We start from the raw sequence: 23,958 nt of genomic DNA, 5'->3' as shown, positions 1-23,958 counted from the left end.
AATAGTAACCAATATTTACGGAGATCTTAGTAGATGCCAAGCATGATGTTAAGTATTCTACATAGATTAGCTCATTTAATCTCACATTACTGCTCTTTGAGTTAGGTGCTATTATTAAGATTCCCATTTTATAAATGAGAAAACTGAGCTTAGAGAAACTAAGTATCTTAAGACCACATAGTAGTTAAATGAAATGAGCCAGAAATCAAACCCAGATGGTTTAATTCCAGAGGCACAGTCTTAACTACTAGGCCACCCAAGAAGCATTATCTAACAGGGCTCTTGGAAAAGATGGATATGGGAGTGGGGAGGTGAGCGTAGAGCAGAGAATGGTCTGAGATGAGTCTGGAAAGTGAGACTTCCATCAGGATGTGAAAGTCTTATAGCAGTCTGACCTTCTTATATAAAATCAAGAGCTTATTTATTCATGTAGAGATGGAGTCTCACTATGTTACCCAGGCTGGTCTTGAACTCCTGGCCTCATGCGATCCTCCAGCCTCAGCCTCCTGAGTAGCTGGGATAACAGGGTTGAGCCACTGTGCCCAGCTAATCATGAGATTTTGAAGATCTTAATTTCCTGCTGTTGAATACATTTCCAGAATCCGACCATTTCTGACCACTTCCATTGGTACTACCTTTGCCCAAGCCACTATCATCTTTCATGTGATTTGCTAATATTGTCCTAACAGATCTTCCTGCTTTTATCCTCACTCCCCTGGAGTTAGTCTCCTTTTAACAAACAACCAAAGTCATCCTTTTATATAAATTAGAGTATGTCTCTGTTTTATGCAAAATCCAGCACTGGCTCCCATTTCAGAGAAACAAGGTCCTGAAAATAGCCTTCTGCTTCCATCCCCACTACATCTCTGACCCCATCTACTAACAGTTTTCACCTTACTCTCCCCCAACACTGATCTTTGCGCTTATTCACTCATGCTCCTGCTTTAGGGCCTTCGCTCTAAGCTGTCCCCACTGCCTAGAAATTCTTTTCCTATATATCCACTTGATAAATTCCTGCAACTCCTTTAAATACTTGTTTAAAAGTCACTTTCTTATTGAGACCTATTTAATACTATAACCTTTCTCCTTCACATGCTCCCTCCTCTACCTGCTTTCTCAACTCCCCTTACTCTGATCCACTTTTCTTTTTTCCACACCACTTATCACATTCTCACATACTGGAAAGCTTACTTATATTTATTGTCTGTGTTCCTCTGATAGAATATAAGCTCCTCAAGAGCAGAAATCTTTTTGTTTACTGATGTAACCCAAGAACCTAGAAGAGCGTCCAAGGTGGAATTCAATAAAAACTGACAATAGAAATGGGCTGGGGTTTCACTCAGCCTTAGCACCATTTTCTTGGAAACCTCTGCATCATGAGAGCCAAGTGGAGGAAGAAGCGAATGTGCAGGCTGAAGCACAAAAGAAGAAAGATGAGGCAGAGGTCCAAGTAAACCGCTAGCTTGTTGCACCGTGGAGGCCACAGGAGCAGAAACATGGAATGCCAGACGCTGGGGATGCTGGTACAAGCTGTGGGACTGCATGCTACTGTCTAGAGCTTGTCTCAGTGGATCTAGAACTTCACCGCCTTCTGATCGCTGATCACCTCTGAGACCCACCTTGCTCATAACCCAAACTGCCCATGTTGGTCCTCTGCCCTGGACCTGGGACATTCTGGACTATTTCTGTGTTTACTTGTGGCCGAGTGTAACAACCATACAATAAACCACCTCTTCTGCTGTCTTAGCTAAATAATCAAAAAAAAAAAAAAGAAAAAGAAAAAAAGAAAAAAGAAATTGGCTGGGCATGGTGCCTCATGCCTGTAAATCCCAACACTTGGGAGGCTAAGGCAGGAGGATCACTGGAGGCCAGGAGTTTGAGACCAGCCTGGGCAACACAGCAAAACCCTATTAAAAAAAATTTATTTTAATGAAGTGGTGCACACTTGCAGTCCCAGCTACTTGGGAGGCTGAGGCAGAAGGATCACTTAAGCCCAGGAGTTCGAGGCTGCAGTGAGCTAGAATCATACCACTGCACTCCAGCCTGGGTGACAGAGCAAGACCCTGTCTCAAAAAATAAATTAAGTAAATAAATACATGTATTAAGCAATAAAAATATTTACTATCTCATCCCTTTTTTTTTTTTTTTGAGACGGAGTCTCCCTCTGTTGCCCAGGTTGCAATGCAGTGGCGTGATCTTGGCTCACTGCAACCTCCGCCTCCTGGGTTCAAGTGATTCTCCTGCCACAGCCTCCGAAGTAGCTGGGATTACAGGCACCCCCACCACACCCGGCTAATTTTTGTATTTCTAGTAGAGACAGGGTTCCACCATATTGGCCAGGCTCGAACTCCTGACCTCAGGTGATCCACCTGCGTTGGCTTCCCAAAGTGCTGAGATTACAGGTGTGAGCCATTGTGCCCAGCCTATCTCACCATTTCTGTGGTTAGGGAATTTGAGTGGTTTAATTGGACAGTTTTGGCTCTGAGGCTCTCATGAGATTGCAGTCAAGATGTAGGCTGGGGCTGCAGTCAATCTGAAGGCTTGACTAGGCCTGGAAGACCCACCTCCAAGATGGCTCACTCAATGGTCGGCAAGTTGATGCCAGCTGTGGGCAGGAAGCCTCAGTAGCTCCCCATGTAGATTCTCCATAGGGCTGCTTGAATGTCTTTATAACCCAGTGGCTGGCTTCCTCCAGAGCAGTCAATCCAAGAAAAGCAGGGCAGAGGCAGTAATGTCTTTTATGACTTTGTTTTGAAAGTCAAACACTATCATATCCCTATATTCTGATGCTCATACAGACCATCCCTGACGAAACGTACAAGGGGACTACACAAATGCATGAATATTAGGAGGTGAGCATCACTAGGGAGCATCTTGGAGGCTGGCTACTGTAAGCTGTAACCAGTATTTGTGTAATATTTTGTGGGTTTTTTTTTTCCAGTATACCATATATATATTTCAATAAACACATCTTACATACTTCTTATTTTAGGAACTGCATGTTATTCCAATTATGTTAACTGTTTTTGTTCATTTGCTTATTCTTAGAAAAAAATAATATATAGAAATAAGCCAGGTTAGCAGGACATGGTGGCAGGCGCCTGTAATCCCAGCTACTCGGGAGGCTGAGGCAGGAGAATCGCTTGAACCCGGGAGGCAGAGGTTGCAGTGAGCCGAGATCGCATCATTGCACTCCAGCCTGGGCAATAGAGTGAGACTCAGTCTCAAAAAAAAAAAAAAGAAAAAAAGAAATAATCCAGGTGTGGTGGCTCATGCCTGCCTGGGTGAGAGAGCAAGACTCCGTCTCAAAAAAAAAAAAAAAAAAAAAAGAAAGAAAATAAATATAGGCAGGGTTTCACTATGTTGGTCAGATTGCTCTCAAACTCCTGGCCTCAAGCAATCCTCCACCTTGGCCTCTCAACATGCTAGGATTACACAGGTGTGAGCCATCACATCGGCTGATATTAACTCTTAAAAATGAACAACTGGCCAGGTGTGGTGGCTCACGCCTGTAATCCCAGCACTTTGGGAGACTGCGTGGGGCGGATCACCTGAGGTCAGGCGTTCAAGACCAGTCTGGCCAACATGGTGACTCCCCATCTCTACTAAAAATACAAAAATTAGCCATGTGTGGTGATGCACGCCTGTAATCCCAGCTACTTGGGAGGCTGAGTTAGAAGAATCGCTAGAACCCGGGAGGCGGAGGTTGCAGTAAGCCGAGATCATGCCACTGCACTCCAGCCTGGGAGACAGAGCAGAACCCCACCTCAAAAAAATAAATAAAAAACAAAACAAATAAACAAACAAAATGAACAACAATGCTGACTTGACTTTTAACTTCTCCCAAAATATACCCCACCACCTGAAGCTTTCCATCTTCTGTTATAGTCCTAATATTTTACTTAAGGAAAAAAATTAAAGTCAGAAAAACTACAACTCACACAATGTACTTCCTGTTTCTAAAGGTGAAAAGAAATTTAAATACCTTTTTGTTTTTTTTTTGAGATGGAGTTTTGCTCTTGTTCCCCAGGCTGGAGTGCGATAGCATGATCTCGGCTCACCACAACCTCTGCCTCCCGGGTTCAAGTGATTCTCCTGCCTCAGCCTCCCAAGTAGCTGGGATTACAGGCATGCATCACCACGCCCAGCAAATTTTGTATTTTTAGTAGAGACAGAGCAGGGTTTCTCCATGTTAGGCTGGTAATCATCTCAGGTGATCCACCTACCTTGGACTCCCAAAGTGCTGGGATTACAGGCATTAGCCACCTCGCCAAGCCTTTTTTTTTTTTTGAGACAAAGTCTCGCTCTGTTGCCCAGGCAGGAGTGCAGTGGCACGATCTCGGCTCCCTGCAAGCTCTGCCTCCCAGGTTCATGCCATTCTCCTGCCTCAGTCTCCCGAGCAGCTGGGACTACAGGCGCCTGCCGCCACGCCTGGCTAATTTTTTGTATTTTTAGTAGAGACGGGGTTTCACCGTGTTAGCCAGAATGGTCTCGATCTCCTGACCTTCGTGATCCGCCTGCCTCGGCCTCCCAAAGTGCTGAGATTACAGGCGGGAGCCACCGCGCCCGGCACTTTTTTTGTTTTAAATGAGAAGAGTTCTTGCTTTATGACCTAGGCTCAAGTGCAGTGGTGCAAACGCAGCTCACTGCAACCTTGACCTCCTGGGCTCAAATGATCCTCCTGCCTTAGCCTCCTGACTAGCTAGACTATAGGAATGAGCCACCATGCCCAGTGAATTTTCAAATTTTTTGTACAGATGGAGTCTTGCTATGTTGCCCAGGCTGGTCTCAAACCCCTCCCTGGCTTCATGAGATCCTCCCACCTCAGTCTCCCAAAGCATTAGGATTACAGGCCTGAACTACCACACCTATTATTCAACTAAAAGTCAGATATAGTTAAGAAAGAGTAGGAAGAAAATAAATGAGTCACTATATTTGTTTTGAAGATACATATCAGGTAAGAATTGAGTAATAAATCTGAAATTAAACACTAAATCAACAAAGATACAGAATGAAAGAAAATATTTATATTGGCAGAATAGAAACTTTATGCTACATACAGAAAAAACTTCCAATCATACCAGGTAGCATTAATAATTAGGTACTAGCTGGGCATGGTGGCACACACCTGTAGTCCCAGCTACTCAGGAGGATCACTTGAGCCCAGAAGTTCAAGGCCAGCCGAGCTAACATAGCAAGATCCTGTCTCTTTAAAAAAAATTAGGTATGGCCGGGTGCGGTGGCTCACGCCTGTAATCCCAGCACTTCAGTAGGTCAAGGAGGGCGGATCATGTGTCAGGAGATCAAGACCATCCTGGCTAACATGGTGAAACCCCGTCTCTACTAAAAATATAAAAAATTAGCTGGGCGTGGTGGCGCATGACTGTAGTCTCAGCTACTCGGGAGGCCGTGGCAGGAGAACTGCTTGAACCCAGGAGGCAGAGGTTGCAGTGAGCTGAGATCATGCCACTGCATTCCAGTCTAGGTGACAGAGCAAGACTACATCTTGGAAAAAAAAAATTAGGTACTGAAGAGATATTTGGTGAAAAGGGACAAGACTGACACCCGGAACAGATTTGAAAACCATAGAAAAATTTTATAGCAATATTTTTCAAGTCAATAAAACTAATAAAAAGGTATATTTAAATCAACTTTTGAGCTGAGCATGGTGACACACACCTGTAGTCTCAGCTACTTGGGAGGGTGAGGCAGGAGGATCGCTTGAGCCCAGGAGTTTGAAGCTGCAGTGAGCTGTGATTGCACCACTGTACTCCAGCCTTGGTGACAGAGTGAGACCTTGTGTTGAAAAAAAATTTTTTTTTTTTTGAGATGGAGTCTCACTCTGTCGCCGAGGCTGGAGTGCAGTGGTGTGATCTCGGCTCACTGCAACCTGCACCTCCCAGGTTCAAGTGATTCTCCTGCCTCAGCCTCTCGAGAAGCTGGGATTACAGGCACCCGCCACCATGCTCAGCTAATTTTTTTGTATTTTTTAGTAAAGATGGGGTTTCACTATGTTGGCCAGGCTGGTTTTGAACTCCTGACCTCAAGTGATGTGCCCACCTTAGCCTCCCAAAGTGCTGGGATTACAAGCATAAGCCACCACCCCCAGACAAGGAAAAAAAAATTTTTTTAACTCAGCTTTTCTTAGATCATTGTCAAAGACTTACACATAATAAGACCAGTGAGCATGGAACCTCCTGGGGGAGAGACTGAACAGAATGAACTTCCAACAATATGAGCTGTCTCAAACTGGTAGGGAGGGAAGGGTCTTTGCTCCAAATCTGATCATGTTTCCAGAACAGATTCACAGATCAGAGGGCTAGTCAAATGATATAGCCTTTTATTTTTTATTATTTATTTTTTTATTTTTTATGTATTTTTTTTTTTTTGAGATGGAGTCTCGCTCTGTCGCCCAGGCTGGAGTGCAGTGGCACGATCTTGGCTCACTGCAATCTCCGCCTCCCGCAGGTTCACACCATTCTCCTGCCTCAGCCTCCCGAGTAGCTAGGACTACGGGCGCCTGCCACTATGCCCGGCTAACTTTTTTTGTATTTTTAGTAGAGACGGGGTTTCACAGTGTTAGCCAGGAGGGTCTCGATCTCCTGACCTCATGATCCGCCCACCTCAGCCTCCCAAAGTGCTGGGATTACAGGCGTGAGCCACCGCGCCTGGCCTAGACTTTCATTTTTTCTTTCTTGAGACAGGGTCTTCTCGTGCCCAGACTGGTCTCAAACTCCTGAGCTCTAGAGATCCTCCCGCCTCAGCCTTCAGAGTAGCTGGCATTATAGGCTCATACCACTATGGCTGGCTGGATATATCCTTTAAGGTCTAACCCTAAATTCAAATACTGTAACTGCCAATAAAGAAATGAGAATTGATGTCACTGGTAGTTATCAACAAATACATCATTCTTTCCTGTGAACAGGTCACTTTTTTTTTTTTTTTTTTGAGACGGAGTCTCGCTCTGTCGCCCAGGCTGGAGTGCGGTGGCGCAATCTCGGCTCACTGCAAGCTCTGCCTCCCGGGTTCACGCCATTCTCCTGCCTCAGCCTCTCCGAGTAGCTGGGACTACAGGCGCCTGCCACCACGCCCGGCTTTTTTTTTGTATTTTTAGTAGAGACGGGGTTTCACCATGGTCTCGATCTCCTGACCTCGTGATCCGCCCACCTCGGCCTCCCAAAGTGCTGGGATTACAAGCGTGAGCCACCGCGCCCAGCCCAGGTCACTTTTTTATGTGTATTATTTCATTTTCATCAAAATATCATTAGACACGTGTCAAAAAGGCCCATTCTGTACAATGAACTCATTTGGGTGTAATAACAAAATGAGTCAGGCATGACTTCATTCTCCATTGTTTCAGGCTTGACTTCGCTACAATAATCACTTGGAGGAAAGCTGTTGCTATTGTTGCCTCTCTTTCTTCACAAATCAGGAAGTCTTTTCTTGCCCATTCATCAAGAATCAGTCCTTTAGATAAGAAGATACTATCAATCAGGAGGGGGTTCATATTGCCCCAATGAAAAAACAGAATGAGCCGGGCGCGGTGGCTCACGCCTGTAATCCCAGCACTTTGGGAGGCCGAGGCGGGCGGATCACGAGGTCAGGAGATCGAGACCATCTTGGCTAACACGGTGAGACCCCGTCTCTACTAAAAATACAAAAAAAATTAGCCAGGCACGGTGGCGGGCGCCTGTAATCCCAGCTACTTAGGAAGCTGAGGCAGGAGAATGGCGTGAACCCGGGAGGCGGAGCTTGTAGTGAGCCGAGGTAGCGCCACTGCACTCCGGCCTAGGCGAAAGGGCGAGACTCCTTCTCAAAAAAAAAAAAAAAAAGAAAAAAGAAAAAACAGAATGAAAATCTGAGGTGATAAGCTGTCTGCCTCCAAACCCATATCCATTGTGGGAGGCACTATTTACAGAAGAGTAACTGCCACTAGGATCAGTGCCACTGGGCACCGTTTATATTGGATTTTAACTGTGGGAAGAGAATAAAAACATTTTCCCTTTCTTGTTATCAACTGAAAAATAGCTAATGCTTCAAACATGTTAAATCAAAATGAAAAACATGACAAAGATAAAAATATTACAATGATAGTTTCATGTATAAAGGAAGGAATAGGGGTTCCCCATAATTACATTTTCCCAAATTTGTCTTTCCCCCACCAAATGTGCCTTTAAAATGCTTTCCTTCTAAATACCAAAAAAACTTGGGGTTTTAAAAAAAATTTATTTTTATTGACAAGGTCTTGCTCTGTCACCCAGGCTGGAGTGCAGTGGAGCAATCACAGCTCACTGCAATCTTAAACTCCTGCAATCCTCCTGCCTCAACCTCCCAGAGAGCTGGGACTTCAAGCATGAACCACTGCACCCAGATAATTTTTGCGTGTTTTCAATTTTTTTTTTTTTTTTTTTTTGAGACGGAGTCTCGCTCTGTCGCCCAGGCTGGATGGAGTGCAGTGGCGTGATCTTGGCTCATTGCAAGCTCTGTCTCCTGGGTTCAAGCCATTCTCCTGCCGCAGCCTCCCGAGTAGCTGGGACTACAGGCGCTCGCCACCACACCCTGTTAATTTTTTGTATTTTTGGTAGAGACAGGGTTTCACTGTGTTAGCCAGGATGATCTCGATCTCTTGACCTCATGATCCGCCCGCCTCGGCCTCTCAAAGTGCTGGGATTACAGGCGTGAGCCACCGCGCCTATCCGTGTTTTCAATTTTTTTTATAGAGAAAGGAGTCTCGCTATGTTGCCCAGGACGGTCTCAAACTCCTGGCCTCAAGTGATCCACCAGCCTCAGCCTCCCAAGTCCCAAACCTCTCAAGGGATTACAAGAGTGAGCCACTGCACCTGGCTCCACTATAACACTTTAACAGTGTTTGGTAAAAGTGTTTTCAGCCAGGTGCGGTGGCTCAATGCCTGTAATCCCAGCACTTTGGGAGGCCGAGGCAGGCAGATCACCTGAGGTCGGGAGTTCAAGACCAGCCTGACCAACGTGGAGAAACCCTGTCTCTACTAAAAATACAAAATTAGTCAGGCATGGTGGCCCATGCCTGTAATCCGAACTACTCAGGAGGCTGAGGCAGGAGAATCACTTGAACCCAGGAGGCAGAGGTTGCAGTGAGCCGTGATCAAGCCATTGCACTCCAGCCTGGGCAACAAGAGCGAAACTCCATCTCAAAAAAAAGAAAAAAAAAAAGTGTTCCCATTGTGAATTATATAATTTCCTACAGGGAATACCACTTTTATTTATAGTTCAGAGTCATGATTATGATTATCAGTTATATTTTCCTGTAAACCTGAGATGCTTCCAAGGGCTACAGTAGGTCTATAGGACTGCCTGCCCTTCTGTCACCAAATGGTCCCAGATTGCTTTCCTTTTTGAGCTAGTTTTTTCTGACATCATGCTATCTATTATCACTGATCGGTACTGTCATGTGCCCAACTCCTTCAATAAACCACCATTACCTCCTAATTTTCTTTTTAAATCTGTTGTAGGATGTAAATCAGGAAGCCATAATTATTAGAATTTCATGTCAACATAAGCAAATGAGGGCCTCTCCAACAGAATAAGGGTACTGGACTTTGTGACAGCTCTTTCAGTGCCTTACAGACTCTTTTCTGTCTACTGTGAGCTCTCAGCTAGGAACAACAAAGCAAAATTTGCAGAAATCTGACCTATGAAAAAGTGAAGTATTACTTACATACGTTACTTACCAATTTTTTCTTTCCTTCTGAATTTTCTCCTTGGTTCCTTTAACTATTATATCACTTTTTCAACCTGTGTAAGATGGACATGAATAATTATAAGAACAGTTTCCTTTTTTTCTCTGCTGTCAGTATGCCTATTTTTGACTCAGTTATCTCTTCTACATTTTCATTACTAATCTTTTCAGGCTTTGGAACCCAGATCACCAAGCTCATCTCCTGAGTTGTAGTCTAATGCCCTTCAGCTCTTTCTCCTCCCCTACACTTTCTTCTCACTCAAACTACAACCTCAGCCACTTTACCACACATCTAGCTCATTAAAAAAGTCACCAACAGCAAGTGAAGCAAGTCACACTCCCTCTAGAAGCTGGTGTATATGTGTGTGTAAAGGTGGAGAAGGCAATGACTAAGGAGCTAATTCGTAAGTAAAGTACACAGACTGGGCACAGCAACTCACGCCTATAATCCTAGCACTTTGGGAAGTCAAGGCAGGCAGGCAGCTTGAGCTCAGGAGTTTGTGACCAACCTGGGCAACGTGGCGAAACTCCATCTCTACAAAATATACAAAAAATTAGCCGGGTGTGGTGGCACGTGCCTGTAGTCCCAGCTACTTGGGAAGCTGAGACAGGAGGATTGCTTGAATGTGGGAGGTCGAGGTTGCAGTGAGCCAAGATGTGAGGTCTTTTTTTGCTGTTAAAATGCCAGCCATATGTTCAACAGTACGATCCATGAGTGGCTACTTACTATTATATGCACGAGTATGTGGTTAAAAGGGACCAAGCAGATGGGGGCTTCGTGGCTCATGCCTATACTTCCAGCACTTTGGGAGGCTGAGGTGAAAGAATCACTTGAAGAATTTGAGTTTATATATAATTTTCTATTCCCTCAGGAATAAAAAAGTTAAACTTACCTATGAAACATAAATCTGAAGATTACACATTCAAGAGAGGATTTGAATTATGGATTTGACTCATGCAACCAATGTTATAAATTCTAACTATAGGGTCTCCAAAGCAAACATTTATTTTATTTATTTTTTTTTTTTGAGATGGAGTCTCGCTCTGTCACCCAGGCTGGAGTGCAATAGCATGATCTTGGCTCACTGCAATCTCCGCCTCCTGGGTTCAAGCAATTGTCCCACCTCAGCCTCCCAAGAAGCTGGGATTACAGGTGCCCACCACCATCCCTGACTAATTTTTTATTTTTAGTAGAGAGGGCGTTTCATTATGTTGGCCAGGCTGGTCTTGAACTCCTGACCTCAAGTGATCCACCAGACTTGGCCTCCCAAAGTGCTGGGATTATAGGCATGAGCCACCGGTCCCAGCCAGGACTCATTCATTTTTGAACACTGATTACTCAACAGAGTACAATCTGGCATATATGTTTAATTAATGTTTGTTAAATAAATTAACAAATACATAAATCTCATCACTCTGCTTCTCAAAATTTTCATTAATGTTCCACTGTCCACGACAGAAGTTACAAACTCAAACACCTACAGGGACCAGGCAGGAAATGTAAATGAGTAAAAGTGTGTGTAAGACAAAAGGAACCAGTGGGGATTGTGGTAACCTGGAGAGCCTGTGTCCCATCTAAAGGGGCAGCTTCTTGCTATTCTCACCAACTGCTACCATAATGGAATGTAGGCTCCATACTGCCAGGTCTTCTGATTTTTCAAGGTAAGCTGAAAGCACAGATTTCTTTGTAAAATCTGCTGATTTTTAAATGATGACAACTAATTCCATTTAAAAACCCCCCAAAACCTACCATTCAGGCCAAACGAAACACATTCTATGAGCCAAATCCAGCCCTCAAGTCACAAGCTGGTGGCTCTAGTCTGCAGGATAAAAGACAAACTCCCTGCCTGACATTCTAAATCATTCACAATGAGTTCCCAGCCTACCTTTTTAGAGTGTTTTGCCTACTTGTTCCATACAATAACGCTCTGCTCTAGTTTAGTGGTTCTGAAACTTTAGCATGCATCAGAACTACCTGGAGGGCACAGAATGCTGGGCCTCATTGCCAGTATTTCTGATTCAGTAGGTCTCAGGTGGGGCCTGTGAAACTGCAGTTCTAATAAGTTACCAGGTGATTCTGATGTTACCGGTCTGTGGACCACACTTTAGGAACCAATGCTAGAGTTAAACTACTCCCTATTTTAAGCATACTCTGAATTGTGCTCACATTGTTCTAACTTCCCAGAGGAACTTCCCTCTCCTTTCAGTCCATCTCCTTCTATAAACTTTCCCTGACTACGACAGTCTTAAATGCCTCCAAATTCTATAGCACCTAGGGTTTGGGCCAAGCTTAGTCAACCCACAGCCCATGGGCTGCATGTAGCCCAGGATGGCTTTGAATGCAGCCCAACACAAATTTGTAAACTTTCTTAAAATATTATGAGATCTTTTTTGTGATTTTTTTAAAGCTCATCAGCTATCATTAGTGTTAGTATATTTTATGTGTGACTCAAGACAATTCTTCTTCTTCCAATGTAGCCCAAGGAAGCCAAAAGATTGGACACCCCTGGTCTATGCCATCTCTCCTTTATCAATCCCTGCTTGGTACTGTTTACTGTTAAATGTTTGTGTATGGGTGACAATAAGGTTGTATATTCTCGGAGATCAACATCCAGGTCAGAGCTTTATACATCTGACTGTAAACAATTTGAGGGCAAATTGTACCCATCAAGTTATCAGACAGGCTGTTATACAGTTGGTATTCATTAAATGTTTCTTAAATGAAGGAACATTTGACAGATCCATAACATAAAAATGCAGACAAGTGGGCCTAAAATTTAGGTAATTTTTCATTGCTTTTTTAAAAAATAGAGACAGGTCTTGTTATGTTGTCCAGGCCGGTCTCAAAATCCTAGGCTCAAGCAATCCTCCTACCTCAGCCTCCCAAAATGCTAGGATTACAGATGTGAGTCACTGTGCCCAGTCCAGGTAAGTTTTCTTAGAGAACTTTTAGTCTGTGGCTCTGTTGGGATGGACAACTAATAAAAATGGGATATGTTGCAAACAAAGTAACAGTAGTTAATGATTATTTGTAGGCATAGTAGTGCACGCCTGTAGTCCCAGCTACTTGGGAAGCTGAGGTAGGAGGATCTCTTGAGCTCAGGAGCTTAAGTTCAGCCTAGGCAACATAACAAAACCCCATCTCAAAAATATATGGCCAAGCATAGTGGCTCACAACTATAATCCCATAATCCCAGCACTTTGGGGGGCTGAGGTAGGAGAACCATTTGAGCCCAGGAGCAACAGAGTGAGACCCAGTCTTTACCAAAAAAAAAAAAAAAAGTTAGCTGTGCATGGTGGCACAAGCCTGTGTTCCTAGCTACTCAGGAGACAGACATGGGAGAATTGCTTGAGCCCAGAAGGTTAAGGCTGCAGTGAGTCATGACTGCACCACTGCACTCCAGCCTGGGTGACATAGTGAGACCCTGTCATTCATTCATAAACAAATAAATTAAATAAATAAATAATTATATGTGGTAATATATCTTGTATATAAGTAAAACAGTGAATGTTTTAAATTTTTAAAAATTTATCTAAAAGTGATAAGATTAAATCCTTGACCGCCAGGATTTCTTAAAATGCCCCTGCAGAGATGTGAACTAGTCTTAATATCACAAGAAAATGTCAATTTAGTAGAATTCTATATTTGCAGCACATGCAATAAAAAAGCAGGATGAAAGTAACTCCTGGCCAGGTGTGGTGGCTCAAGCCTGTAATCTCAGCACTTTGGGAAGCCGAGGCAGGCAGATCACCTGAGGTGAGGAGTTCAAGACCAGCCTGGCCAACATGGGGATGAAACTCCATCTCTACTAAAATACAAAAATTAGCTGGGCATAGTGGCAGGCGCCTGTAATCCCAGCTACTCAGAAGGCTGAGGCAGGAGAATCGCTTGAACCTGAGAGGCAGAGGTTGAAGTGAGACACGATTGTGCCACTGCACTCCAGCCTAGGCAACAGAGCAAGACCACCTCTCAAAGGAAAAAAAAAAAAAAAAAAAGTCAGCCGGGAGCAGTGGCTCACGCTTGTAATCCCAGCACTTTGGGAGGCCAAGGCGGGCGGATCACGAGGTCAGGAGATTGAGACCACGGTGAAACCCTGTCTCTACTAAAAATACAAAGAAAATAATTAGCCGGGCGTGGTGGCGGGCACCTGTAGTCCCAGCTACTCAGAGGCTGAGGCAGGAGAATGGCGTGAACCCGGGAGGCAGAGCTTGCAGTGAGCCGAGATTGCGCCACTGCACTCCAGCCTAGGCGACAGAGCAAGACTCCGTCTCAAAAAAGAAAAAAAAAAAAAGAAAAAAGAAAAAAAAAAAGTAACTCCCATGAGAAACACTGATTATCCCCTTCAGATACAGTTTGGATAATAATATATTTGTTTAGGATTCTAAAGGCTATACAAAAACAAAATCTAAAGTTGTTCACTTAGACTGTTCCACCTATAAAGTACCATCTGCTAAAAGGTGATTTCAAGAATGATTTATGAAGAGAAACATGGCCTCTAAGGTAAACCCGAATAAAGTTACAGATGAATTTATAAAGTAAACCCAGTTTTGGAGCTACTAGAAGAAAAAAGCAGAAGTACTACCCACCCCCCGCCCCCCCCCCCCCCTTTTTTTTTTTTTTTTGAGAAAAAGTCACACCATTGCTCGGGTTGGAATACAGTGGCACAATCACGGCTCATTGCAGCCATGACCTCCCTGGGCTCAGGTGATCCTCTGAACTCAGCCTCCTGAGTAGCTGGAACTACAGGTACATGCCACCACACCCAGCTAATTTTTGTATTTTTTGTAAAGACAGGGTTTTGCCATGTTGTCCAGACTGGTCTTGAACTCCTGGGCTTAAGCAATCCATCTGCCTTGGCCTCCCAAAGTGTTAGGATTACAGGCATGAAACACCATGACCAGCCAGAAATTGTATCTATTTTGATACATAATAGTTCTAAATTTTATATATGGCTTGTTGGACAAAATTAACATCACTTGGCAAAAAATAGAGAATTAAATTCAGGAAAAAAAAAACCACTATTCAGGAACATTTGAAATACATTTACAACTTTAAGCTAGTGGAGATATTACCTTACATCTGGATATGAGTCCTACCTAACAGCACCATAATGATCTTGTCTGTATGAGGATCCAGCCAAGACACTCCACATTTCTTTGTTGACCAGGAACAAGGAAAACTGGACAGAAAAAGAATTACAAAACCAAGTCAACAAAACGAAGTGGCTTATTCCAAGTTTAAAAGCATTAGCGTTCTAAACAATGAAACAAGGAAAATTTATTTAGTAATAATTCCTGAAACCTCATAGTAAAGGCACCTACCAGTAACTGTGGAAGGAAATGCTACCAGACGAACTACTAAATAGCAACTTCCTATTCTACTATCTGTACTATCAGTTGTTGCTCACCAGCAGATGACAGTAACAACATCCAGTTCTTAGGTAGAAAATGAGGGGATTCAGAAGACTGTAGACTCTAGATCCACCTCTACCAGAGTATGAAATCTTGGCATTTCTCTGAGCCATATTCATGTCACAACAGCTTTATCTACAAAATCAAACTTAGTCAATAAAAAATATATATAATACAACAAAATAAACTAGGCCAAGTGTGGCGACCCATGCCTGTAATCCCGGCACTTTGGGAGGCCAAGGCAGGAGGATCACCTGAGCTCAGGAGTTCAAGACTAGCCTGGGCAACATGGCAAAACCCCATCTCTACAAAAAATACAAAATTAGCCAGGCATGGTGGTGCATGCCTCTAGTCCCAGCTATGCCAGAGGCTGAGGTGGGAGGATCACTTGAGTCCAGAAGGTTGAAGCTGTAATGAGCTACGATCCTGCCACTGTACTCTAGCATGGTTAAGAGTAAGACCCTATCTCAAAAAAACCACCAAAAAACCCAAAAACCAATAAAAGAAACTATAAAGTACTATAACTAAGGTACTATGCATATATTAATAATCTTGTTATAGGCAAATTTTTATGTTCATAAATTAATCTGTAAGCCTATGTTCAAACGAGGAGTCTTGGACTGACTTTCATATTATAAAGTTACCAATTTCTAGAATAAATTCCAAATATACAGCCTGTGACAGAAGATGCCCTACTCTCTTTTCTGCAGCTTATCAACAGTGTGCTTTTTCAGAACCTTACACATACAAAATTAATGGTAACTTCATAGATTTTACATCAGAGATAAACCCTTCAATATATGGCAATTCCACCTATGGACTTACGGGAGTGTGAAAATGTACCAGAAATACAGTCAGAAAAAGCCATGATCGGCCAGGCGCGGTGGCTCACACCTGTAATCCCAGCAGTTTGGGAGGCCGAGGTGGGCGGATCACTTGAGGTCGGAAGTTCAAGACTAGCCTGACCAACATGGAGAAACCCCATCTCTACTAAAATTACAAAAGTAGCCGGGCATGGTGGTGCATGCCTGTAATCCTAGCTACTTGGGAGGCTGAGGCAGGAGAATTGCTTGAACCCGGAAGGCGGAGGTTGCAGTGAGCCGAGATCGTGCTATTGCACTCCAGCCTGGGCAACAAGAGCGAAACTCCGTCTCAAAAAAAAAAAAAAAAAGAAAAAGAAAAAGCCATGATCACGCTGGCAGATGGTATGTATAAAAAGGTAGGTCTACTCCAGCCTGACCAACATGGAGAAACCCTGTCTGTACTAAAAATACAAAATCAGCCAGGGATGGTGGCGTGTGCCTGTAATCCCAGCTACTTGGGAGGCTGAGGCAGGAGAATCGCTTGAACTGGGAGGCGGAGGTTGCGGTGAGCCGAGATCGTGCCATTGCACTCCAGCCTGGGCAACAAGAGCAAAACCGTCTCAAAAAATAAAAAAAAAAATTTTACAGCCGGGGGCGGTGGCTCACGCCTGTAATAACACTTTGGGAGACTGAGGCGGATGGATCACCTGAGGCCAGGAGTTCGAGACCAGCCTGGCCAGCATGGTGAAACTCCATCTCTACCAAAAATACAAAAATTAGCCGGATGTGGTGGCATGCACCTGTAGTCCCACTTACTGGGGAGGTTGAGGCAGAAGAATCGCTTGAACCAAGGAGGCAGACGTTGCAGGGAGCCGAGATGCCCCACTGCACTCCAGCCTGGGTGACAGGAGACTCTGTCTCAGAAAAAAAAAAAAAAAAAAAGTTTACAAGGCTTATCATTACCAAATCGGCATGTTCCCTCAGAAGAAAAAGAAATTCAGAAACAGCAACTATGCAAGTGGGAAACAAGGCGGAGGGGAGTAATTAGAGGTCAAAGACCTCGGGAAGGAGTGTACGAATTAAGCCCTCCCTAGAGAAATGGTGACGAAGGATCTACAATGACATTTAAAATAAACTTTTTAATTTGAAATGGAGTATAACATAGAACAGAGCTTCAACCACAAATCTCCTATTTGCTTGGCACTCAGAATACCGTATCTTCCTTAATGACTCACTGACTGACTCTCATTGAAAAATGAGAATACTTGTGAGTACACTCCTTTTCAGAGGTGTATTCGGGATTTCAGGAGTCAGGGAGGCAAGTTGAAGAGCTTTCAACTTTATGCAACTTTCAGGAAAGACGGCTGCGGACCGGTATTAGCAAATGCAAACCCGCGGGGCGGTCGTGGGCGGGAAGTATCGGCCACACAGGACCTAGTGAGGCCGAGGACCCTGCTCCGGACCTCAGTGGCAGCACTCTCCTCCCCGCCCGGCTCCCTGGCGTGCTGCTGCTCTTGGGAGGCTGGCAGCCTCGCCCCCAACCACCGCCCTCAGGAAAGTCCTCAACTGCCTATCAAAAAACGTTTGGCCTGGGACGTCCGGGGCCGCACTATCCCTTACAGAATCAGCAAGGGTGAAAAGCCAGGAAAGAGATGGAACCCAAAGGAGTCGGGCAGTGCCGGGAGCGGCGGAGGCGGAGCGGGGGCGAAGGCAAGGTAGCCGCGGCCACGCTGGCTGCGGCGTGGAGACATGGGAGGAATGGGACCCACGGGAGGAACGGGACCCGCGGGCGGCAGGGGAAAGGGCTGCGGCTCAGACCACCGCGGCAGGACGGGCGGACCAGCGGGGATCTCAGCCTTCTGAGGCAAGGGCGCCCCGACCACGACGACTCCTGACACACCCGGGCCGCAGGACGGAGCGCTACCGCCCGGGGCTGCCAGCTCCCGCCTCCCGCCCGCAGAGCCCGGGCCCCACGTAGAGGATCAGGCGCCGCCGACTCTTGCACACTCACCGCGCGCGCGCCACCCTGGCGCGGCAGCCCGCCGCCCTCGGCGCGACCTCCGCCCCGCCCCCCGCGCCGCGGCGCCTGGGCTACGTCACAGGCGCGTGCGCTCTCCGCGCGCCGTCAGCAGCGCGGGCTGGGCGTTGCCAGCTCGGCGTCCTGGTTCCCTTCAAGACAGAGCCGGCCGGGGCGGCCGCGGCTGGGCAACGACGACAGCGGAGCCTCTGGGGAAGCCAAGATGCCGTCGAAGGGAAAGGACAAAAAGAAAGGCAAGAGCAAAGGCAAAGACACGACGTAAGGAGAAGCCACCCGAGAGTCCCCTCTCCCTGGGCCTGCCCGGGATTTCGGGTCTGGGGCTGGCTACCTGGCGCCCCCCGCGCCGGCACACTCGGACCCTCTCCGGCTCTCCCGGCCTGTGAGGATTACAGCTCCCATGTCCATAGTCTGGCAGATCTCTACTATGTGGTTCAGATGATCTTAAACGTGTAGAGGATGTATAAAGTAGTTCCTTGGGCCTTTTCACAGATCTCTTGGTTCAAAGGGGACACCTAAAGTATTTTACCAAGTTGGATAATTACTGAGGTTTTCCCAAACTGATCAGAGCCACTGAGGTGGGTAATGTTCTAGCACTAACCCCTTACAGGCCTGGAGTTGCTGCTAGATTGCTACTAGCCCTATTGGGGGACCCCGGTGGTTTCTGGACACGTTGGAGTCATATGTGGTGTCCAGCAACACCATATATGGGAACACAGAGTTGGCACCAAACTTGAGATGTTTGTAACGTAATTTAAGAGAGCAATTCATGCTCAATACAGAAAGTTTGGGAAACATGGGAAGTACCAAAAGAGAAAACAAAAATCACCTGTAGACTCATTATCCAAAAATAAACACTACTATATTTTGGAGTATTCTTTTATTTTTTAATAAAACGGTAGCCCAATGTACATACTTATATGTGGCTTTTTTCTTCCCATTTATTAATGTAAGTATTCTTTTATGGTTTTTTTTTTGTTTTTACATAACTGCACAGTTAGTCTAGCACTTAAAGTGCCAAGGGCTTATCACATTCCTAGAACTCACTAACTACAGATTTTGCCCATGCTTCTACAGTACACATTTGAACAATGAGGAACACTGAGGGTAAGAGACCTTATTCCTTGGATTTTCCATGACCCATTGTTTGAGAAACCTGGCTTGCTTTCTACAGTGAGTATCAGTGGTCCTATTAGAGTGTCTAATTTCTTGCATCAAGTACTTTTTTTTTTTTTCTTGAGACCAAGTTTTGCTCTTGTTGCCCAGGCTGGAGTGCAATGGCACAATCTTGGCTCACTGCAACCTCTGCCTCCTGGGTTCAACCAGTTCTCCTGCCTCAGCCTCCCGAGTAGCTGGGATTACAGGCACCCATCACCACGCCCAGCTAATTTTTTTATTTTTAGTGGAGACGGGGTTTAACCATGTTGGCCAGGCTGGTCTTGAACTCCTGACTTTAGGTGATCCACCCGCCTTGGCCTCCCAAAGTGCTGGGATGACAGCCGTGAGCCACCATGCCCTGTCGCATCAAGTGCTTTGAGCCACTTAGACCTGATACCTGGATGGTCATAGTGAGACAGTGTATCACCAGTGCCTAAATCATGCCAGAAAGGGACATCAACAGCTATAACAGGCTGAGGGGGTTGGGAATGGAGCTGGCCTTAATTTGAAGAGAACAAAAGGTGAAAGTGAGACTTTGGTTCTCTCCACTGCAAGCCCATTACCTCTGTGGAAGAGGACTGAGAACCAGAGGTAGGAAAGTGGATGTGGAGGGTGGCAGTATAGAAAGGTCCACATGTACGTATGTGTGAAAATATTTAGAATTCAAATACAAGTGAAATATTCTTAAATATTATGTACGTATTTATATATCATGGTACCTACCATATATAAGGGGGAGTGTTTTGTTGATGCTCATACGATAAAAACTTAGAAAAATCTCTTCCTTTACCACTTTAATCTTTGAATCCATCCTTTTTCCTCTCCACCTCTATATAAATGATTATGGTTTCTCAGGCATCCTTAAAGCCTGGTGGGCGGGGCATTGTGGCTCATGCCCAGTACTTTGGGAGGCTGAGTGGGGGAAGATCACTTGAGCCCAGGAGTTCAAGACCAGCCTGAACAACATAGGAAGACCCTGTCTCTACAAAAATTTTTATTAAAAATTAGTTGGGCGTGCTAATTCATGCCTGTAGTCACAGTTAATTAGGAGGCTGAGATGGCGGATCGTTTGGGCCTGGGAGGTTGAGGCTGCAGTGAGCTGTGGTGATGCTACTGCACTACAGCCTGGATGACAGAGCAAAATCTTGTCTCAAAAAAAAAAAAAAAAGTCTGGTGAACTGTGGCACCAGCTGATGAAGTATTTAACATACTTGCCCTAGTGACTTGACTTTTTGTCCAAAACCTAGCCCAAAACAAAACAAAACAAAAACACCATCCTGGCTAACAGGGTGAAACCCCGTCTCTACTAAAAATACAAAAAATTAGCTGGGCGTGGTGGCGGGCACCTGTAGTCCCAGCTACTCGGGAGGCTGAGGCAGGAGAATGGCGTGAACCCGGGTGGCGGAGCTTGCAGTGAGCCGGTATCGCGCCACTGCACTTCAGCCTGGGCGAAAGAGTGAGACTGTCCCAAAAAAGAAAACTCAAAAGTGGAGGGTGAAGTGGGTGGGAGATCACAGTTATACTACCAATGGGTATCCTCATGCAGAAACCGAACAGAGATAATGGGTTTGCAGTGGAGAGAACCAAAGTCCAGCACTGGGTAAGTAGGAATAGAAAAGACAGTTTAACTACAGGAGAATCAGGCTAGGGCACTGGTTCACACCTGTAATCTCAGCACATTGAGAGGCCGGGGTGGGAGGACACTTTAGCCCAGAAGTTGGAGACTAGCATAGGAAACATAGTGAGACCCCATCTCTATTAAAAAAATAAATAAATATGGGAGAATCAAATAAGTAAATGAAAAGGTATAAAAACTGTCCAGATGCAGTGGCTCACACCTGTAATCTCAGCACTTTGGGAGGTTGAGAGGTAGGAGAGTCACTTGAGCCCAGGAGTTCAAGACCAGCCTGGGCAACATGGCGAAAACTCATTTCTACAAAAAATACAAAAATTAGCTGGGCATAGTTGCGTGAACCTGTAGTCCCAGCTACTTGGGAGGCTGAGGTAGGTGAATGGCTTGAGCCCAAGAGGCAGAGGTTCTGGGGAGCCGAGATCGTGCTACTGCACTCCAGCCCGGTGACACAGCCAGACCCTGTCTCAAAAAGAAAAAAAAAAAAAAGATATGAAAGCTTTATGAAATGAGTTTGGCTTATCCTGTCTTTTCCCTTTGTTTTTCCAGTCTTTTCAAGTTATGCTCCAGGGCTTCCCTCTTCCAGGAAGAGGCACTTACTTAATTCTCTTATGTGAATACAAGTGAATTTGTATTTCTTTTTTTTTCTTTTTTAAAATGTGAATATGTATTTCTTATTAACTTATTGTTCCAACAATATTTGCTCATGTGTGCCAGGCAATGCCAAGCAAAACAAATAAAGAAAAATTTAATAGTAATATATATAGTAGAGTTATATACTGTCTGCATATTAGAGTTGTATAAATAGTCACATACTGTCAATGTCCTCTTCCCATGCAGGAAGTTAATAAAAACAGATGAATCTGTGGTGGACAGAGCCAAGGCCAATGCCTCCCTTTGGGAGGCCAGGTTGGAAGTCGCAGAACTCTCTAGGATTGAGTATCGTGATACTTCACGGATACTGGCAAAAAGTAATGAGGACTTAAAGAAAAAGCAATGTAAAATGGAGAAAGACATAATGTCAGTATTAAGTTACCTGAAGAAGCAGGATCAGGAGAAAGATAATATGGTAGGTAGGCAGAAAGCCTCCTTGGCGTCATTAACTACCTCCATGGTGATGCTGATGTTGTTATGTATTTCAAAGATTTTTAATTCCTTGAAATCTTAACATATAGTTAAGACATTTCAATTGACCTTAACTCTCTTTGAAGCAAGACGCTTTTTCAGAATGGTTTTACTGTTATTGGCTGTCTTTTATTTTCAATCCTTGTTCCATGTTTTCTTGTCTGAAGCAAACAGAGATTGATGATCATAAGGGAACTTTATGATCTACTTTATTTTAAGGATAAGAGCATGGTATGTGATCTGTATATTTTTTGATGCTGATTTCTAGTTTTAAAAATTTGTAAAGCAGTTCACTGATAATCCATGATAACGTTCTGAACCCAGCAAGTTGAATCTTTATTTTTATTTTTATTTTTGGCCAGTTGAATCTTGTATCTTATTGTACCTTATTAAAGTGTTGAGAGTAAAGCTATCATTTTATATTTGGAAGAAAAAGGGAGGCCGGGTGTGGTGGCTCACGCCTGTAATCCCACCACTTTGGGAGGCTGAGGTGGGCAGATTGCCTGAGCCCAGGAGTTCGTGACCAGCCTGGGCAACACAGTGAAACCCCGTCTCTACTGAAATACAAAAAATTAACCGGGCATGGCTGCATGTGCCTATAGTCCCAGCTACTTGGGAGGCTGAGGCAGGAGAATTGCTTGAACCTGGGAGGCAGAGGTTGCAGTGAGCTGAGATCATACCACTACACTCCAGCCTGGGCAACAGAGCGAGACTCCATCTCAAAAAAAAAAAAAAAAAGAAAAGAAAAAGGGAAGGGAACTAACATTTTGGAGGCACTACAATGTACTATACTGGGTGCTTTACCTCTCTGATTCTTTTACTAATCTCCTATTTAATTGTTTTTATAACCCCATGTAGCTATAATATTGTTATTTCCATATTACAGATGAAGAAATTGACTTTCAGAAAGGACAGGTAACTTGCCCAAAGTCACACCCCTAGTGGGTGTTAAAAGTGGAAATTCAGGCTGGGTGTGGTAGCTCATGCCTATAATCCCAACACTTTGGGAGGAAGAGGCTGGAGGATAACTTAGCTTAGGAGTTCACGACCAGCCTGGGGAACAAAGCAAGACCCAGTCTCTACAGAAAATAAAAAATAACCAGGCATGGCAGTGTGCACCTGTAGTACCAGCTACTCAAGAGGCTAAGGCGGGAGGATCACTTAAGCCCAGGAGGTTGAAGCTGCAGTGAGCCATGGTCATGTCACGGCAGTCCAACCTGGACATCAGAGCAAAACTCTGTCTCATATTATTATTAATTTATTATTTTTTTTGAGACAGGATCTCACTCTATTGCCTGGTCTAGAGTGCAGTAGTGTGATCACGGCTCACCACAGGATTGACCTCCGGGCTCAGATGATCCTCCTGCCTCAGTCTTCCAAGTAGCTGGGACTACAGGCACGCACCTCCATGCCTGGCTAATTTTTTGTATTTTTGGTAGAGACAGGATTTCGCCATGTTGCCCAGGCTGGTCTTGAACTCCTGAGCTCAAGTGATCCACCCACATTGGCCTCCTAAAGTGCTGGGATTGCAAGCACGAGCCACCATGCCTGGCTGATTTTTTTGTAGTTTTTGTAGAGACGGGATTTTGCCATGTCGCCCAGGCTAGCCTTGAACTCCTGGACTCAAGCAATCCTCCCAGCTCAGCCTCCTAAAGTGCTGACATTACAGATGTGAGCAATAGCACCTGGTCCAGAAATTTCTATCTTTATTTTATTTTTTATTTTTTGTATTTTTAGTAGGGACGGGGTTTTGGCATGTTGGCCGGGCTGATCTGGAACTCCTGGCCTCGAGTGATCCACCCACCTCACCCTCCCAAAGTGTTGGGATTACATGCATGAGCCACAAAACCTGGCCAATTTTTATTTTTAAAATTACTCTTTTAATAGTAGGTATTATTAAATTGCCCTCTATAAAGTATTGTTCTAAAGTAAGTTTTTTAGTCAGTCATAGAAATAATTTCCAAATGTATTACTTAGATGCTTTGTTTTATGGCTTGTAATAGCTCATTGTTATTGGTCTACATCAGTATCACTTGTATTTCCTGATTCTCATCTGCCTCCTTATATCAAAGGGCAGCAT

The 23,958-nt window shown here is 44.6% G+C and overlaps 2 protein-coding genes across 8 annotated transcripts in view; one reads left to right on the top strand and one right to left on the bottom strand.

Annotated features, from left to right (window-relative positions):
- ENTPD5 (ectonucleoside triphosphate diphosphohydrolase 5 (inactive)) overlaps nucleotides 1-17,994 on the bottom strand; it is a 63,746-nt gene extending 45,752 nt beyond the window's left edge. For all 4 annotated transcript variants that reach the window (XM_058429336.1, XM_058429337.1, XM_032180276.2 and 1 more), the window contains exons 1-3: nucleotides 17,942-17,994; nucleotides 14,789-14,895; nucleotides 9,708-9,771 (exon numbers count right to left, since the gene is read on the bottom strand). The gene's annotated coding sequence lies outside the window, so the exon portion shown is untranslated. The remainder of the gene's footprint in view (nucleotides 1-9,707; nucleotides 9,772-14,788; nucleotides 14,896-17,941) is intronic.
- A 46-nt stretch (nucleotides 17,995-18,040) lies between these two features.
- The window catches only part of BBOF1 (basal body orientation factor 1), a 52,090-nt gene continuing 46,172 nt past the window's right edge, over nucleotides 18,041-23,958 (top strand). For 2 of the 4 annotated variants that reach the window (XM_058429327.1, XM_058429328.1), the window contains exons 1-2: nucleotides 18,055-18,226; nucleotides 21,594-21,822. In XM_058429327.1, coding sequence (XP_058285310.1) covers nucleotides 18,171-18,226; nucleotides 21,594-21,822 — 285 coding nt within the window. In that variant the 5' untranslated portion in view covers nucleotides 18,055-18,170. Of the gene's footprint in view, nucleotides 18,227-21,593; nucleotides 21,823-23,958 lie in introns of all 4 variants that reach the window. The other 2 variants (XM_032180261.2, XM_058429329.1) reach the window with 2 other exon arrangements.

This window comes from Hylobates moloch, unplaced genomic scaffold (genome assembly GCF_009828535.3).
Source record: "Hylobates moloch isolate HMO894 unplaced genomic scaffold, HMol_V3 SCAFFOLD_16, whole genome shotgun sequence".
In the NCBI taxonomy this organism is placed as follows: domain Eukaryota; kingdom Metazoa; phylum Chordata; class Mammalia; order Primates; family Hylobatidae; genus Hylobates; species Hylobates moloch.
The sequence above is the reverse complement of the archived record's forward strand: the minus strand, read 5'-3'. Positions and strand labels throughout refer to the sequence as shown.